This window comes from Pongo abelii, chromosome 13 (assembly GCF_028885655.2).
Source record: "Pongo abelii isolate AG06213 chromosome 13, NHGRI_mPonAbe1-v2.0_pri, whole genome shotgun sequence".
Lineage (NCBI taxonomy): Eukaryota > Metazoa > Chordata > Mammalia > Primates > Hominidae > Pongo > Pongo abelii.
The window spans coordinates 127,644,924-127,662,788 of NC_071998.2; the positions used below are offsets into that span (position 1 = coordinate 127,644,924).

A 17,865-nucleotide genomic window follows, 5' to 3' on the forward strand; every position below is an offset into this window, starting at 1 on the left:
GTTGTCCAGGCCTGTCTCACGTTCCTGGGCTCAAGCGATCCTCCCATCTTGGCCTCCCAAAGTGCTGGAATTACAGGTGTGAACCGCCTCGCCCAGCCGGGGTTCCTTTATCTGTACCAAGGGTGTCAGCGCCAGCCCCTGCCCCACAGCATGGGGGCACTAAAGCGAGGATGTGGGCACAGCAGCCGTGACCTGTGTGGGGCCCTTGAGCCTGTGACCTGGGTGGGGGCTGGCAAGGGTCCTCGTCCTGGCTCTCAGGCTTGCCCCTCAGCCTCGCTCTCTGCCTCAGGCAAAGCCCTGACTCTGGCAGCTTTTCCCCCCTCCACATGTGCCCCCAGCACCGACTCTCCCTGGGTGTCTGCTTCTTCCAGGCCCTGGTGACAACAATGGCAGGAAGGCAGGAGCAGCCATGGATGGAGACCCCTCCCTGCCAAGCGCGGCTGGGGATTCACCTGCGCCACCCTCCCAGCCCCCATGCATGCGCACATCAGTCTTCTCATTTTTCAGATGAGGGAACTGGGCTCGGGGCAGCCGGGAAAGTCCTCTGAGGTCGTACATGGCACACGTCCCCCCTGGTAAGTGCTGGCTGCGCTAAACTCTCCCAACCCCCTGCTTACAGAGACCACAATTATTCTCCAGTTCCAAGGAGGAAACCGAGGCTCCAAGAGACAGAGCCACTTGCTTGAGGTGACATCCAGCAAAAGGCTGAGCCTGGCCTGGAGCCAGGGCCACAGGGCCACGCTCCACCCTGGCCGTGATGCCCCCTTGGGCCGTGGACGCTCCTTCTATACTGCAGGGTCCTGTATGGCCCTGGAGGGTGGCAAGGGCTTGGGAATTCTTTAGCTCTGGTGCTGGGGAATGTTCAGATTCCAGGCAAGAAAATGACAGGACTGCCTCTGTGAGCCACCCACCCCGACCCACCAGGCCTGTGCTGGCCCCACCTGCTCCTTCTCGAATCTGCTGAGGGCTTGCTGCTGCTTCTCCACCAGCGCGGCCAGCACAGCTCTGTCCCTCTTGCTGTCCAGGCACCTGGGGGGAGGTGGCAACATCACCGCCAATCTTGACAGCCCGTGCAAGTAGATATAGAAAGTCACAGACACAGCCAGCCCTGGTCGGCCACATCAACCTGGAATGCCCTCCCAAGGTGTGGGCACCAGGGAGGACGCAGCCGTGCGTGGACAGGCTCGGCAGCCTTGGGGTAGCCAGATGGCCCCAACCCCAGCTGTCACTCTTCCACCCCTCACAGCCACTTTTGATTTTTGGGTCTAAAGAGATAAAGCCTGGCCGAGAGCCACCCCTGCCACCCTGAAGACCCAGCCCAGGCCAGTGGGTCCTCTGGGGAGGGAGGTGGGGGTCATCCACATCCACCACCCCCCCCCCCACCCATCATGGAATAAACACGCTCAGCCTGGCCCGCTCAGACACCGGGTGAGGATGTTAACTGGAATCACCTTTCCCGAGACCAATGTGGCTTCCAAATGCATTCTCACTGACCCGGTCATTCACTTCTAAGGTTTTACCTTAAGGAAATGATCTATCTTCATTAATAATGGCAAAACGTTGGAGACAACCTAGAGGCCCGGAGATCCGGGACAAGCGAAGGCAGTTACAGCCCTGTCTCTACGCCGGTGCGCCCTGTGTGTTATAACGGTTAGGCAACGGCACAGAAAGGTTTTCCTGACATTTAAATTGAAAACGCAAGTTACAAAACAGCACGTGCCGCCCATTTGCAACGTTGAAATAGCCATGTGTGTTTCTCCCCAAAACAGAGTATCCGCAACTGGGCGTAGTGGCTCACGCCTGTAATCCCGGCACTTTGAGAGGCCGAGGCGGGCGGATCACCTGAGGTAGGGAGTTCGAGACCAGCCTGACCAACATGGAGAAACCCCGTCTCTACCAAAAATACAAAATTAGCTGGGCTTAGTGGCGCACGCCTGTAGTCCCAGCTACTCGGGAGGCTGAGGCAGGAGAATCTCTTGAAACTGGGAGGCGGAGGTTGCAGTGAGCCTAGATCGCGCCACGCGCCACTACACTCCAGCCTGGGCAACAAGAGCGAAACTCGGTCTCAAAAAAACCAAAACAAAACAAAAAAAAGGATGCACAAAGATGATCTCAGAGGTCACCTTTGGAACGATGGGGGTATTTTCTTATTTGCGTATTGGGTACTTTACTGCCTTATCTAAGTTTCAGCAAACACCTACTACTATTTGGACCAGTACCTTTTGTTTCTCAAAACGCCGTCGGGGCCACGGGCGGGACCCGGACGCCGGGGAGGGGGCGGGGCTACGACAGGGCGGGGCAGGCTCCAGGCGCATGCGCTCACCCTCGTCGATGCTCCAGCCAGGCCAGCTCGGCGAGCGTTTTCTCCTGGAGCGCCATCTCTCGCAGGCGCAGCAGCGCGGCCTGGTGCTGTGCTCGCAGCTCCTCCTCCCGCAGGCTCCGCTCCAGCATCTGCAGCTTGAAGCGGCCCAAGGCTCCTAAAGCTCTGGGTTCGGTGCTTTCGGGCCTCGCGGGGCTCCACTAGGGTGAGCCGCGTCACCGCCTAGCTTCTAGTCCGCTCCTGGCACAGGCCACCGCCTCCGAGAAGCCCTCTTGGACTGCCCGCCTCGCCCATCCCTCTATGCCGCCCCCGCTTCCCCGACTGTGAGCTGGCGGGGGGGGCAGGATCTTCGTCATCTCGGCCTCACGACCAGCCCTGATCCAGGAAGCCCAGGCCACCTGCCCTAAAATATACAACCTGGGCGGGGGCTAACCCTGCCCAAAGCACCATGTTGAAATGCCTGCCCCCCTCTGTCACCCAGGGCGGGAGGAACGGGCTTGGGTAGCTGTCAGCTGGAAGACCGGGTGATGCGATGGCCGGAAGAACCTCCCAACCCAGGACCTGCCTTGGCCCTTCTTAGTGGAGGGGCAGTTGGGTCCAGGGCCCACTACCAGGGCCGTGCTGGGCCCTGAAATTGTGCCTCTCCCCCAGGGGACCTCTCCACGTACCTGGTGGATGGGGTTGTCCGGAGGGAAGAGCTTGGCCAGGGGCAGCTGGGAGAGGGCTCTGTCAGGGCCCACCACCTCTGAGGAAGGAAACGACATGGTTGGGTCATGTAGGGGGTCTAAGTGCCCCGTGTCAGGGGCCATTTCTACCGGAGGGCCTCATAAAAGTAGGAGGTCTAGGGCAGTTTAGTGCCCCCATCCCATCCTGGACACACAGGGCTTCACGCAGACTCCACAAGACCACGTGGGAAGGGACAGGCAGTCTCCTGATGTGAAGTTCTGGTGTGTGACCTTACTGATCGTGGGAAAGACCAGACCAAAAGTAGAGGGAGCTCAGGGAGACAGCCCAGCTGCTCCGCTTCTACAGGAGGGGAGACTGAGGCCCAGAGAGGGAAAAGGGCTGTTCTGGGTCTAGCACCAAGGAGCTGGCAGGTGACAGCAGAGCCCAGATCCCCAGCTGAAGTAGCTGACCTGCTGCCGACTTCTGCTGGCCATGCTTCTGTTCCTGAGTGATGGAAAAAGGAGCCTGTACTTAAAATGATCCTTAAGGACTTTCCCTCCCCACAAAGACAGAGCAAAAGGGACTGGATTTTGGCTTTACCATCCCATCTGCAACAACTAAAAAAATCACATAAATACACACACACATATGTGTGTTTATATAAAGATATGTGTGTGTATACATATATATATATATATATATTTTTTTTTTTTTTTCACACACACATATGAAATAACAGTTTTCCAGACACTGGACTTGAGGCAACATAGCACAGTGATCCCTGAGAGACAGAAAACAAAGGAGGTGAGACCTGCGATGCTCACCACTCACTGCCTGAGAGAGTTGCCAGGCTATGGTGAGGGAGGGGAAGCTGGCTGAGCTGGAGGACTCTCTGGGTAGAGGAGACAGCAGAGAGTCTGGGGGGACCAAGGCAGCTGGAGTTTGTGGGTGCAGAGTGTCAGAGAGGAGAGAGTCGCACAGAGAGAGGACCTCTGAGATCTATGAAGTGTCCCCCTGGAGTATTCAGTAGAGAACTGATGGATGAATGCGTGTCAAGAAGCTACCAGATGCTGGGACAGAAGCGTTCCGGGGGACTGGAAGCCTGGGAATGACACCTGTTTCCAGTAGTCAGGTTGGAGGACCTCAGGACTCCCAGGTCACTGGGCAGGCAGTGTACACAGAACATTCTTGCCTTGACTGTCGGAAATGATTAGCCCCAGGCTGAGCACTGATCCAGATCGGCCTAACACACTATTAACGCAAAATCTGAAAGGACCAAATTACTTCCAAATAACTGCAGTCCCAAAGAAAGCTTAAGAATGTTTATAGGGCGGCTCATGCCTGTAATCCCAGCACTTTGGGAGGCCAAGGTGGGTGGATCACGAGGTCAGGAGATGGAGACCATCCTGGCCAACATGGTGAAGCCCCGTCTCTACTAAAATACAAAAAATTAGCTGGGCGTGGTGGCGGGCCCCTGTAGTCCCAGCTACTCGGGAGGCTGAGGCAGGGGAATTGCTTGAACCTGGGTGGTGGAGGTTGCAGTGAGCTGAGATTGCACCACTGCACTCCAGCCTGGCAACAGAGTGAGACTGTCTCAAAAGGAAAAAAAAAAAAAAAAAAGGAATGTTTACAAGAATACAAAAATATCTAGCACTCAGCAAGGTAAAATTCACAGCGCCCAGAAGATATGCAAAAAAACCAGAAAACACAACCCATAATGAGCAGGATAATTTATTAACACTATCCCAGGCTTGACGTGGGTGTGAGGATTGGCAGAGAAGGACATTGTAAGTTTCATAACTGTATCCCATATGTTTAAGATGTTACGTAGAGCCGCAGATGATATAAAACGACAAGATCCAAATGGAATGTGTAAACTGATGAAAATTAAAACACTTGAGATGAAAAACACACTGGATGGGATGAAGGGCAGACTAGACACTGCAGAAGGAGAGATGAACGAACTGGAAGATATAGCAATAGAAACTATCCAAAAGGAAACAGAGAGGAAAAAAGAATAAAAGAATACAAAGAGCTTTAGTAAGCTCACAACTTCAAGTGGCCTAATACATGTGTAATTGTGTAAGGTCCAGCCCTACCGGGCTTAGCGTGTGTTCTCCCCATATGCGGAGATGAAAGATCGTAAGAAATAAAGAAACAAGGCAAAGAGATAAAGAGAAAACAGCTGGGCCCGGGGGACCACTACCATCAAGAAGCAGAGACAGGTAGTGGCCCCCAATGGCTGGGCACGCTCATATTTATTGTATACAAGACAAGGGGTCAGGGTAAGGAGGCTGAGTCGTCCAAGTGATTGATAAGGTCAGGCAAGTCACGTGATCATGGGACAGGGGCCCTTCTCTTTTAGGTAGCCGAAGCAGAGAGGGAAGGCAGCATATGTCAGCGTTTTCTTCTATGCACTGTAAGAAAGATCAAAGACTTTAAGACTTTCACTATTTCTTCTACTGCTATCTACTACGAACTCCAAAGAGGAACCAGGAGTACGGGAGGAGCACGAAAGTGGACGAGGAGTGTGACTATTGAAGCACCACAGGGAGGGGTTTAGGCCTCTGGATGACTGCGGGCCGGCCTGGGTAATATCCAGCCTTCCACAAGAAGCTGGTTGAGCAGAGCATTCCCTGACTCCTGCAAGGAAAGGAGACTCCCTTTCACGGTCTGCTAAGTAACGGGTGCCTTCCCAGGCACTGGCGTTACCGCTTGACCAAGGCGCCCTCAAGCAGCCCTTATGCAGGCATGATAGAGGGCTCACCTCTTGCCTTCTAGGTCACTTCTCACAATGTCCCTTCAGCACCTGATGCTATACCCGCCGGTTATCCCTAGGTTATATTTGTAATGCAACAGAGTAATATTAAAAGCTAATGATTAATAATGTTTATACTGATAATTGATAATTGTCCATGATCATCTCTATATCTAATTTGTATTATAACTATTCTTATTCTAGCCATTTTCTTTATTATACTGAAACAGTTTGTGCCTTCAGTCTCTTGCCTCGGCACCTGGGTAATCTTCTGCCCACATAATTGGAGTCCCTGAAGGAGAGGTGAGAGAAAGAGAGCAAAAAGATATTTGAACAAATAGTGGCTGAACTATTTCCAAATATAAAGCAAATGAAAAATCCACAGGTCGAAGAATCTCAACAAACCCCAAAGACAAGAAATATGGGCTGGGCGCAGTGGCTTCTGCCTATAATCTCAGCACTTTGGGAGGCTGAGGCGGGCAAATCACCTCAGGTCAGGAGTTCAAGACCAGCCTGGCCAACATGGTGAAATCCTGTCTCTACAAAAATACAAAAATTAGCCAGGTGTGGTGGCGGGTGCCTGTAATCCCAGATACTTGGGAGGCTGAGGCACAAGAACCGCTTGAACCTGAGAGACAGAGGTTGCAGTGAGCCGAGATTGCGCCATTGCACTCCAGCTTGGGTGACAGAGCAAGACTCTGTCTCAAAAAACAAAAATAAAAAAATGAAGAATAACAATAACACAGGACATCATAATAAAATTGCTCAAAACCAGTAACAAAGAGAAAGTCTTTTTTTTTTTCTCTTTATCGCAGTGGCGCGATCTCGGCTCACTGCAAGCTCCGCCTCCTGGGTTCACGCCATTCTCCTGCCTCAGCCTCCCGAGTAGCTGGGACTACAGGCGCCCGCCACCGCATCCGGCTAATTTTTTGTATTTTTAGTAGAGACGGGGTTTCACCATGTTAGCCAGGATGGTCTTGATCTCCTGACCTCGTGATCCGCCTGCCTCAGCCTCCCAAAGTGCTGGGATTCCAGGCGTGAGCCACCGCGCCTGGCCGAGAAAGTCAAAAGCAGCCAGAGAAACAAAGACACGGTGATGTACCGATGAACCAGGAAGAATGGCAATCAATTTCTTGTCACAAACAATGCAAGCAAGAAGACAATGGAACAATGTCTTCAAAGTACTGAAAGGGAAAAACCGCACCTAGAATTCTACGTCCAGGAAAGAGTCAAAAACAGAGATGAGATGAAGGTGTCCTTAGACATCCAAAAGCTAAAGACACCAGCAGACACGCACCACCAGAAATACTAAGGGAAGTCCTTCCAGCAGAAGGAAAAGGATGCGGGTTAGAGATCTACATCTACCCGAAGCAATGGAGAGCACCAGAAATGGTGAAATGACGACTATGTGCAGATGTAAATATAAACACATATATTATTTAAAACTTTTAACAAGATAATTGGCTGTTTAAACAAAATGATAACAATGTATCACAGAGTTTATAAAACATTTAAAATAAGCCTGGGAAACATGGCAAAACCCCATCTCTTCAAAAAATACAAAAATGGCTGGGTGTGGTGGCTCACGCCTGTAATCCCAGCACTTTGGGAGATCGAGGCAGGTGGATCACCTGAGGTCAGGAGTTCGAGATCAGCCTAGCCAACATGGTGAAACCGCGTCTCTACTAAAAATACAAAAATTAGTTGAGCATGGTGGTGCACACCTGTAATCCCAGCTACTCAGGAGGCTGAGGCAGGAGAATCGCTTGAACCTGCGAGGTGGAGGTTGCAATGAGCCGAGATCGCACCATTGCACTCCAGCCTGGGCAACAAGAGCAAACTCCGCCTCAAAAAAAAAAAAAAAAAAATTAGCTTGGGGTGGTGGTGCATGCCTGTGGTCCCAGCAACTTGGGAGGCTGAGGAAGGAGGATTGCTTGAGCCCAGAAGGCAGAGGTTGCAGTGAGCCAAGATTTCACCGCTGTACTCCAGCATGGGTGACACAGTGAGACCCCCATCTCAAAAAACAAACAAAACATTTAAAATAAAATTCGTGACAATAATAACCTAAAGGCCAGGAAAGAAGAACTGAAGTGGTTGACTGTATATACTATTATAAATCCTAAAGCAGCCACTAAAATAATAGAGTGAGCCAACAATGGAGATAAAATGGAATCACAAAAAACATTGCTTAATCCAAAGGGATGCAGAAACTAAGTGGAAGAAGAAAATAAAGGACAGATAGAACAAAAGAAAAATAACCAGGTGAGACTCAAACCTAACCACATCTGTCGTCACGTTCAATGTGAATAGTGTAAGCACCTCAATTAAAAGGCAGAGATTGCCAGATTGATTTTTTAAAGCAAGATCCAACTCTATGCTGCCTGTAAGAAACACACTTCAAATACAAAGATGCAAATAAACGGAAAGTAAAAGGATGGCAGTGGAGATACCATGAAACACCCGTTGAAGGAGAGCCAGAGTGGCTGTATTAATATCAGACAAAATAGCCTTTGAAGTGAAGGATACTGCTGCGGATAAGAGGATTATCGCATAATGATAGAGGGGTCAGTTCATCAAGAGCACATAATAATCCTGAGTGTTTATGGGCCTGATGTCAGAGCTTCAGAATACATGAAGCAAAACCGGATAGAACTGCAAGGAGAACTCGGCAAATTGCAATGTGATATTTCAATACCCGTCTCTTATTCATCGATAGGAATGTTAGGCAGAAAATCCAAGATGCAGTATATTTGAAGAGCATGATCCACCAACTTGATCTAAGTGATACTACAGGACACTGCCCCCAGCAACAACAGAATAGACATTGTTTTCAAGGAGCACCCACTGACGTAGACTGTCTTCCAGGCTAAAACCCAAGTCTGGACATTATGAGGTTCACATAAATGTGTTTTGTGAACACAATGAAGTTAAACTAGGAATGCACACCAGGTGCCAAGCCTGGAGATGGGGCGACTGTGGCCAGCTGGGAAGTCACCGCATCTGCCATGATCACACTGAGGGCTAAAATCACCTTGTGGTGGTCTCGCCTCACCATCTCTACAACCTGCACGCAGACCCTTCCTTGTTTGCTGACACACATCACACGGGAGGGGAGTCTGGACCAGGTTTCTGCACAGCCCACGCTGGGGAGGCTGTGCAGAGAGCTGTCCCACCAGGGAAAGCCACTCAAAGGAGTGGATGTGGGCGTATCAACGGGCCTGGAACCAGGGAAGGGTTCCTGTTCCCGAAGATGCTGAGACAGGTTGTACCCAGGCTTCCAGGAGATGGCAGCCACCTGGAGGCCAGCCTTGGGGTCACGCCAGCTCAGAGGAGCTGAGACCCTCTGTCCCAGAGCAAGGCTGACAGCAGCCTGTGCTCACCTGGCCGAGCTGCCGCGCTCACCCTCCCTGGGCTGCGGACCTCCCTTCGTGTCAGGCTGGTCCCCCAGCTCTAGGGAAGCTTTCCTGCTGAGATCCCAACTCAGCTCCCCCAGGCTGGGTGGGTGGAGATGGCGTCCGCCAGCTGTCTAACCCAGTTCCCCGGGCTCAAGGAATACCAGGGGCTAGGGCTGCCCGAGGGTCAGTCACGGGAGTGCTAGAGTCAGACAGACCTGGCTGCAGATCCCAGCTCCGCTCTGCATGGCCTTAGGCAGCCACTGTAGCCCTCTGGGCCTCCCTGTTGTGCACCTGCCTCGGTTCCCCCCTCTTGGGTTCACACTGGCCGAGGGCTTTGCCTGCCTCCAGGCCTGGGTGGGGTTTTGAAGACACTGTCACCTGCAGAGGCTGGCTTGGCCACCACACTCTCTGGTCTGTCCTCGGGACCCTGGGAGGACGTGGCAGCATCTGTGTCCAGAGGCGGGTGTGACCTACAGATGAGGACATGCCAGGGAGACTCGGCACCAGTGCCCACAGTGCCCACCCCACTGCCTGTGCCCAGAGACTCCGCAACCTGCATTTCCACATTGGGAGGGGGTGGCCAGCCCCAGCCCCCGACCTCACCTGGGTGTGGCCGTCCCTGTGCTCTGAGAGGCTGTGGTCGGCTCTCGGTCCTTGCAAATCGGAGGCTGCTCCAGCTTCAACGCCTCCTCTGGCCTGGCCTGGGTCGAGTGTCTCTCTATCAGCTGCTGTGAGGAGTGGGAGGTGTGTTGCAGAGAACGCAGGAGGCGGCTCCACAACTGTGGGCATTGGGTCGGGGCGGTCAGGCCAAGCCCAGTCCCAGGGAGAAGCCTGAAGCTGGGCAAGTCTCCAACCTCAGGGGCCTCTCTGTCCATCTTGCAAATGGGGCTGACAGCCCCCTTCTGCCTCCCAGAGAGGCCACTGCAAGGAAGCAGGGGTGGCCAGTGCCCAGCCAGGGCTGGAGGGTGTGGGAGCTGGGGGGCCAGCTGCACGGAGACAGGTGGGAAGGAAACCCCAGCTCCAGTCCCGGCTAGGGGTGCTGGGAGGGCAGGCACAGGAGGGGAGCAAAGCCTGTGATGCGGGGAGCAGGGAGGGAACAGGGAGGGAACAGGCAGGGACGCGGGGCAGGATGTCTGTGTTGCTGTCGGTCTGAGGCTGCCTGTATGTGTACTCCCATATGCACACACAGGTGCACACGCGCACGCACACACTTCCATCACTCTCCTGGAGATGCCCCCCAACATGTACCATGGATGTACTTCCCACCATCGACCCCTGAACCAAACACGGAAGAAAGGTCCACCTTCCAGAAGGTTTATCCCCTCCAGCCAGGTCACAGCCGTCAGCCGCCCAATCAATCCCCTGCCAGGGTCACCACTCCTAGGCCTGGGTGACATTGTCCCCTCATGGGGCAGGTGCTGAGCCACCCCGGGCAGTGGGAGCTGCCTATCGGAGGGGACGCTGTTGGCGCGGGATGGCCCGGCAGAGGTGGCTCAGGAGACACTAAACTCCTTCCCGTCTGGCAAGAGACCTGCCGGGGTTGTAAGCACCACATGCATTTTGGGTCGCATGCTCCCATGGAGAGCCCAGGGCTCAGGGGCCTACCAAGCCTGGGAAGCGGACAGGTGGGAGGCTCCAATGGCCATCTGTGACCCAGCTCTGATTCCCGCTGGGGCACTCCCCAGTGCCGGCGTCCCCAGGACACAAGTAGCTGAAACCTCCTGTTTCTGCACAGAGACTTTGCTTTAAAGGGAGCTCTAGCCTCTGGCTTGCCTCCTCTTGGCGAGGGGCGCCCACTGTTCCTATGGAAGTCTCCGCACTCCTGCCCAGTGTGACTGACCTTCCCACCCAACTTCCTGCAGAGACAGGGGCTCCCCCTATGGCAAGCAGCCGCTACCTCCAGCCGCCTCCTGAAGAGCAGCCCATCCAGGGTCTGCTGCGTCTCCCAGGCCTCCAGCTCCGCCTGCTGCCGAAGGAGGGCCAACGCCCGCTTCTGCTGGTCCAGCTGCAGGGAGAGCCCACCGCTCACGGTTCCTGCTGCCCACAGCCAGGGAGGGTGGGCCCCTTCCTCGGGGGTCACTCCAAGGGATCCTATGTCTGGGCAGGGCCCCTCCCTCCAGCCCACCGACTTTCTCTCCCTGCCAGGGGCTTCCCCATCAGCCCGGGAAGGCCAGGTGCCCTCTGTCTGTTCCTCCCACCTGCGTGCTCCCCTCCCTCTTCACCCGGCCACCGTGTTTCTAAATTCTGTAGCCTGCACATTAGTGCCACTTCTGCTTGGCCTCTGGGAGACAGAGGCTGCTCCCAGCTCACCACCTAGCAGAAAGGGGACCCAGCTGTCATCGGCCTTGGGCAAACCTTCAGAGAATCCAGAAAGCTGGAGGTCTTCTGCTGGGTGTTGGGAAGGCGTCTCACACATGGGTCCTCCTGCTGACCTGTGGAACCATGGAGGGGGGCAGCTGAGTGGTCCAGGCCGCTCTCCTGGCCTCCCCTCGCCGCTGCCTTGGTGCACCATGGCACGATGGGTTAATACAGCCTCTCCACCAGCAGGGAAACTGAGGCACAGACGCCAGGAGTGCAGGTGGCCTGAGTCCTGAGCCCAGCTGGCATCAACTCCATCAACAAGAGCCCCTGCCCTGCACGTCGAGGAAGGGCTGGGAGGGCTGCAGCCCCACAGAAGGACACGGAGACCCGCTGCATCTCCTCATCCCCGCTAAGGCTGGCTCTGCCTGACCCCGGCCAGGATCAACTCCAGGATGGATGGCAGGAGTCTGTGGGGAGGGCGGAGGCCCAGGACATGGGCTTTGCCTCCAGACAGACCGGGTCTGTCATGCATTTGCCATGTGACCTTGAACAAATCACTTGTTAGTCAGAACCCAGTGGGGACACAGAGGTTCCTCCTTCCCTTGTGTGAGGGTCCAAGGAGATAGTTTGGTACAGGCTGGCTGTGCACTCAGCAGGCAGAAGCTGCTGCTGATGGTGTGGACAGGGTGGGTGGGTGATGACGGGGTGGGTGTGAACGGGGTGGGTGGGTGCTGAGGGGGCGGGCAGGTGCTGAGGGGGTGGATGGGTGCTCATAGGGTAAGTGGGTGCTGACGTAAGCACATGGCACAAGTCCAGGGCTCTCCTTAGAATTTCTGGGATTGGTCTAGAGCATGGGTATGAAAACCTCAGCCTCTTCCTTGGATAGTGAAGTCCCCAGTAGCAGCGGAGGGGGCTTCCCTTTCTCCTTGGTGGCCCCAAGTCCCAGCTCTGACTCTGAACGCTGTTGGAGCTCCTGGCCCCACAGAGGCTGCCACCAGGAGGTGCTGCATGCAATGGGGTCTGCAGATGGTGGGGCCCTCGTGATGGCTTGTGGATGAGCGCCTTGGTCACTGTTGGCTGGTGTATGGACGGAGCCAAGACCAGGATCCCCACTCCGACTGTCCCAGAACCAGCAGCTCCTCCAGTGGACTGCTCCCCTTCCCGGAACGGAGCAGCTCAGCCATGAACCACAGCTAAGCCGGTTCCTGGGCGTTTCCACAGCAGCAGAGGATGCCCCAAAGCACCGAGACAGGGTGAGCAGCAGGGGCGCCTGGCCACCTGGCGTGCACTGAGCATTCGGGGTCACCCCCGTGGCCCCCATCTAACTGGTGATGATGGGAAGTGAAGACACTCTTACACTTCTTGGTTTGGGTTCAGGCGTCTGTTCTGAGCTGAAATTCCTTTTTTGCAAAGGGAAGAAACCATCCTTTGCTTTTGTTTCATGGCCCTGAGAGAGGCTGAAGCCAGAGAAGGGGCCCCAGCCCCACCAAACGCCCCTCCGGCTCCTGGGAGCCCCACAGTCCTGCGGCCCCCACAGATCTCCCAGCTGTGGCCTGAGGAGGGGGAGTCCTGGTCATCACCGGCCATGTCAGCACCCAACAGATCAGGGGACATGGGGGGACATGAGCTGTTTGTTCCTGAGCTCTGAGCTGTGACCCAGGAGGAAGCGAGCTGTACCTGAGCTGGGCACAGCCCTGGCTGGACAGAGACTGCAGGAGTCATCCCAGTGAGTGCCCTGACTCCTCTAGCAATGGGTGAGGAGCCCCAAAAGTCTAGCCCCACGTGCCACCCCAAAGTTCCTGGTAGCTGTGAGGATGCAATGGGACAGTTTGACAGATCTTGGCACATGGCAGCTGGGGTCACTGCTGGTGGTGATGATGTTAACTAGCTACGTTCTCAGTCATGTGGCTTGGGTCCCGGGGAGTCACAGCCTCAAACCAGAATGAGGCTGACGGGACCCCTGCCCTCGGTGGGGGCTGTGGAGTTTGAGAGCCAGGGCCCTGCTGTCCAACATGGCGGCTGGCAGCCACACCCACCGTTTACATTTAAACTTAAATTAACAGAAAATAAAACATAAAATGCCACTCTTCAGTCACACTGGCCACATTTCATGGCTTGACAGCCACATGTGGCTGGTGGCTACCATATTGTACAACTCAGAATCTGGAACATTTCTGTCATTGCAGAAGGTTCTAGTGGACAGTGTGGTGTACATGTTTAAGTCTAGAAAGTTCCACTGGACAGAGCTAGTCTATATATTTAAGTCTAGAAGCTTCCATTGGACAGTTCTGGTCTAGGTGTTTAAATCTAGAAGGTTCCATTGGACCGCTCTGGTCTGTTTAAGTCTAGAAGGTTCCACTGGACAGAGCTAGTCTACATGTTTCAGTCTAGAAGGTACCATTGGACAGCTCTGGTCTAGGTGTTTAAGTCTAGAAGATTCCACCGGACAGCTCTGGTCTGGGTGTTTAAGTCTAGAAGGTTCCATTGGACAGCTCTGGTGGAAGTGTTTATGTCTAGAAGATTCTCTCAGACAGTGCTGCCTCCAGTCATAAAAGCTAGACCCAATAGACTCCTGTTGCCTGTCCCCCTGGGGCTACTGCACCTTCCACTCATACGATGGTGAATGAGGTATAGGGGTAAAAACTGCCCCTTCAGGCTGCCCCTTCCAAGGATGAGGCAGAGCCTGACTCTGACCTCACCTCCTGGGGAGATCCTGGCCAAGAGGTGGCTGTCCTGCAGCAATTGGAACTGTCTGTGACTCACAGCAGCCAGCCCCTGCCCATCCAGCCTTCAGGAAGGGCGGTCAGCAAATCCAGCAGTGGGAGAACAGAGCCCCATCCCAGCCCATCCCTGGGCACCCTGGGAAGCTTGCTGCACCTCCCTGGGCTGCACTTTCTGGGGAGAGGAAAGGTGGTGCTATGGTTTGAACGTTTGTCCCTCCTCATGTTGAAATACAAGGCAATTCAGCCATGAGGCGGCAATTCAGCCACGAGGTGATTCAGCCATGAGGGTTCCACCCTCGTGAATGGATGAGTGCCATCATTGTGGGTGCAGGTTCATTATAAAAGGAAGAGTCCCACCCCCTCTCATCCTCTCTCCTTCTCACCCTCTCCCCCTCTTGCCCTCCTGCCTTTCTCTCTGTGTTGATGCAGCAAGAAGGCCCTCGCCAGACACTGGCATCTTGTTCTTGGACTTCCCAGACTCCAGAACTGTGAGCCAATACATTTCTGGTCATTATAAATCATCCAATCTCTGGGATTCTGTTACGACAGCATAAACAACCAAGGCCAGAGGCCCACGGGGGCCTTCCTGGCTCTGAACTGCCCCCCCACCCCACCCCCTGGCATATGCGCTTTCTGCCTCTTCCTGTTGAATTCTCCCCTTGGCACTCATGCCTCAGATCCCACACACTGTGTATCCTCACCTGCTCATCTTCTTACTGCCCGCTTTCCCTGAAACACAGGCACTGTAAGGGCCGGGGCCTGCTCTCTCAGTGCCAGGCAGGCAGTGATGCTCAGAGGGTGTGTGTGGAAGGAAGGGGCAGGTGCATACCAGGGCTGCAGAGGCTCCCACACCCTGGAGACTGGGAGAGTCTCCCAGGGGAGGGGCCAGGGTGGGGAAGACGCAGACCCTTCCTCCCTCAGAGGGCTCCAGGTGTGAGCCCAACAGGCCCTCCCCTTCATACACACAAGCAAGCATGCACACACACGTGCACGTGCACACACACACAGGACCCTCTCTGCTGGTCCACAGAGAACAGCTTCCCTGAAGCTGCAAGGTGTGGCTCCAGGGCCCTGGGAGGACGCTGTCAGTTGGGGAGGACTTGATGAGCCCGCCCCCCACCCCTGCAGCAGGGAAGCAGCCTCCAGGAGGGCTGCAGCCCAAGGCTTTGAACCCAGCCCATGGGCATCCACAGCCCAGGACTGGAACCCTCCTCCTCCCCTGGCACTGGCCCTAGAGCAGGAACGCCTGGGGCTCCACCCACTCCCCCAGGCCTTCCTCAGGCCTCCCCGCTGCCAGCCAAGGAGGATGCAGGTTGTATCTGGGGCTGCTCTGGGGTGGTGATCCAGGGTTAGGGGTTGGATGGGGCCCCCATTCACTCAGAATGCACCCTCCCACCATCTCTCCCCCAGCCAGACATGAATGTGTTTTACTCCAATGCTCAAAACCTGTTCTTCTGAAGAAAATCAACAGACAACGATGAAGCAGCAAATGGGGGCCCCCCACTTCTGAGCCCACACTCAGTTCCCATGGCTGCACCAGCCCCTCCAGCTGCCCTGCCAAGCCCCCCAGCCAGGAGGGTCCCACAGCGCAGCCCACGCCAGCACGAGGCCCTCAAGCCCAGGGCTTCAGCAGCTGCTGGGTCCCTTGGGCACCAGGCAGTGGGCACTGCTCGTTGGAAACCCAGGATGAAAACCCTCAGTAGCAGAAGAAAAAGTCGAATCTGGGCTGATGGGACTGTAAGGAAGCGCCCTAGGAGGTGGGCTGGGCACAGCGGCACAGGGCATGGCTGTCGTGAAATAAGCACGTGGGTCTCATCCACCAAGCGCCCATCACCGCAGGTGTGGTGAGCACAGAGCACGCAGAGGGTCCCGAAAGCCTCCAAAACCTTTAATAACGAGGCGTGGATGCTCTCCACGTGGAGAAGGATTTCTCTACCCCGTAGGGCCAAGCTTGAGTGCTAGGCAGTGGAAGGGGTTCTCGGCAGATGCCCTGGCCACCCGACCAGCCAGCCCAGGGCCTGTCCGCAGGGTCGCCCTTACCGCAGCTCCGGGGGGTGCAGGGCGCCACAGAGTCTGCCCCTCCAACCGACGGCGTCTCCTCCAGTCGCAGGGAGCCCCAGATAGGGTGCAGCGTGGCTGGGCCCGCATGTGAGCTAGAAGACACAGGCAGACGTGTGGCAGGGCCAGGCCCGTGGAGGAGACAGGAGGCAGGGAGATCCGGGGGACAGCCCCTCATTGAGCAGGAACCTGGGCTCTTGTGGCCTGGAGCAGCTCTCAGACCCCCAACAGTGTGCCCAGGGTGGGACCCAAGGGCCAAAAGCCTGGCAGGGGAAGGGCCTGAGGCCTGGGAGCTGGGAGGCAGGGGTGAGCGGGAGGCAGGGGTGAGCGGGTGGGGCCTGAGCATGTGTCCCGGTGTGGTGGCGTGGGCTGAGGTAAGGCCACCAGCCCACATCTGGGAAGCATTGGCGCCAAGCCTGGCTGCTCAGAGCTCTGCACTCAGACCCCAGGGGGAACAGGGGTGTGCACGGTCAGCTTCCGTGGCCACCGTTGGTCCCCAGGGCCAAGATCAGAGTCTCCCCAGCCGGCGTGGTCATCGGGACCATCTCTGCCATCTACTAAGGGCACTGCCCACCAGGCCCAGAGCAGAACGGGGTCACGCATCAGCTGTGACCCTCACCCCACTGCTCAAGCCTGGCACTGGAGACTGCTGGGCAACCTATCTGGGGAGCACCCGGGCTGTGACCATGGAGGCAAGTACAGCTGGACCCACACACCTGCCCCCACTCAGGCTGGCCAGCACGCAAGGCTGACAGCCAGGAGCCAGGTGTGGCCGCTGGCCTTTCTCCCAGAGGTGGCCAAGTGGTGAGGGAGAGCTGCCAGGCACGGGGAGGCAGCGCTACTGGGATGAGGGGTCTTTGGGGTGCACAGAGAGACGGGTTTGTGGGTGGAGCCTGTGCTGCATCCGGGGCATGTGGGTGGGGCATGTGCTGAGCCTGAATCCAGGGCGTGTGCTGAGCCTGCATCTGTGATCACGGCTCACCTCACTTTGCATTTGTCATCAGGGCCCCCATCTGTGCTTCCTGGTACACAGTGACCCAGAACCCACTGGAGTGGCTGAAGATGCTGCCCACACCTGTGGCCCAGGGGTTGTCAGGCAGGGAGTAGACACGCCCTCCCTCAGCAGCCCGCAGGGCCCACAGGTGTTTGTCTCACACCTGCTGTGGGCAGGGGCTGTGCAGGGTCTGGTGATGGTGGTGACCCACCTCCCAACCCCCGCCCGCATTCCCGGTGCTGCAGGGGAGCTGGACGTGTGTCCAGGCCGTGAGAGGCTGCATGGCACCTGGGAGCACAGGCCTGGAGAAGTGTTCTGGAACCCGGGCTGGGTGGCTAGAAGCCCTAGTGCCTCCACCACTGAGTGCCGGGCTCCCATGGGACAGAGGGGACAGACTCACCCCAACTCAGAAATCAGTCTGAGGCCGGGCACAGTGGCTCATGCCTGTAATCCCAGCACTTTGGGAGGCTGAGGTGGGCAGATCACAAGGTCAGGAGTTCGAGAGCAGCCTGGCCAATATGGTGAAACCCCGTCTCTACTAAAAATACAAAAATTAGCTGGGCATGGTTGCGGGTGCCTGTAATCCCAGCTGCTGGGGAGGCTGAGGTGGGAGAATCGCTTGAACTTGGGAGGCGGAGGTTGCAGCGAGC

General features: G+C 55.9%; 1 protein-coding gene across 16 annotated transcripts in view; it reads right to left on the bottom strand.

Annotated features, from left to right (window-relative positions):
- The window catches only part of CCDC187 (coiled-coil domain containing 187), a 53,157-nt gene that overhangs the window by 14,452 nt on the left and 20,840 nt on the right, over window positions 1–17,865 (bottom strand). For 9 of the 16 annotated variants that reach the window (XM_054520920.2, XM_054520925.2, XM_054520923.2 and 6 more), the window contains 8 exons: window positions 16,204–16,316; window positions 11,495–11,571; window positions 11,037–11,144; window positions 9,743–9,867; window positions 9,518–9,609; window positions 2,989–3,065; window positions 2,324–2,457; window positions 942–1,029 (listed from right to left, as the gene is read on the bottom strand). In XM_054520920.2, the coding sequence (XP_054376895.2) occupies window positions 942–1,029; window positions 2,324–2,457; window positions 2,989–3,065; window positions 9,518–9,609; window positions 9,743–9,867; window positions 11,037–11,144; window positions 11,495–11,571; window positions 16,204–16,316 (814 nt within the window). The remainder of the gene's footprint in view (window positions 1–941; window positions 1,030–2,323; window positions 2,458–2,988; window positions 3,066–9,517; window positions 9,610–9,742; window positions 9,868–11,036; window positions 11,145–11,494; window positions 11,572–16,203; window positions 16,317–17,865) is intronic. The other 7 variants (XM_054520927.2, XM_054520919.2, XM_054520917.2 and 4 more) reach the window with 2 other exon arrangements.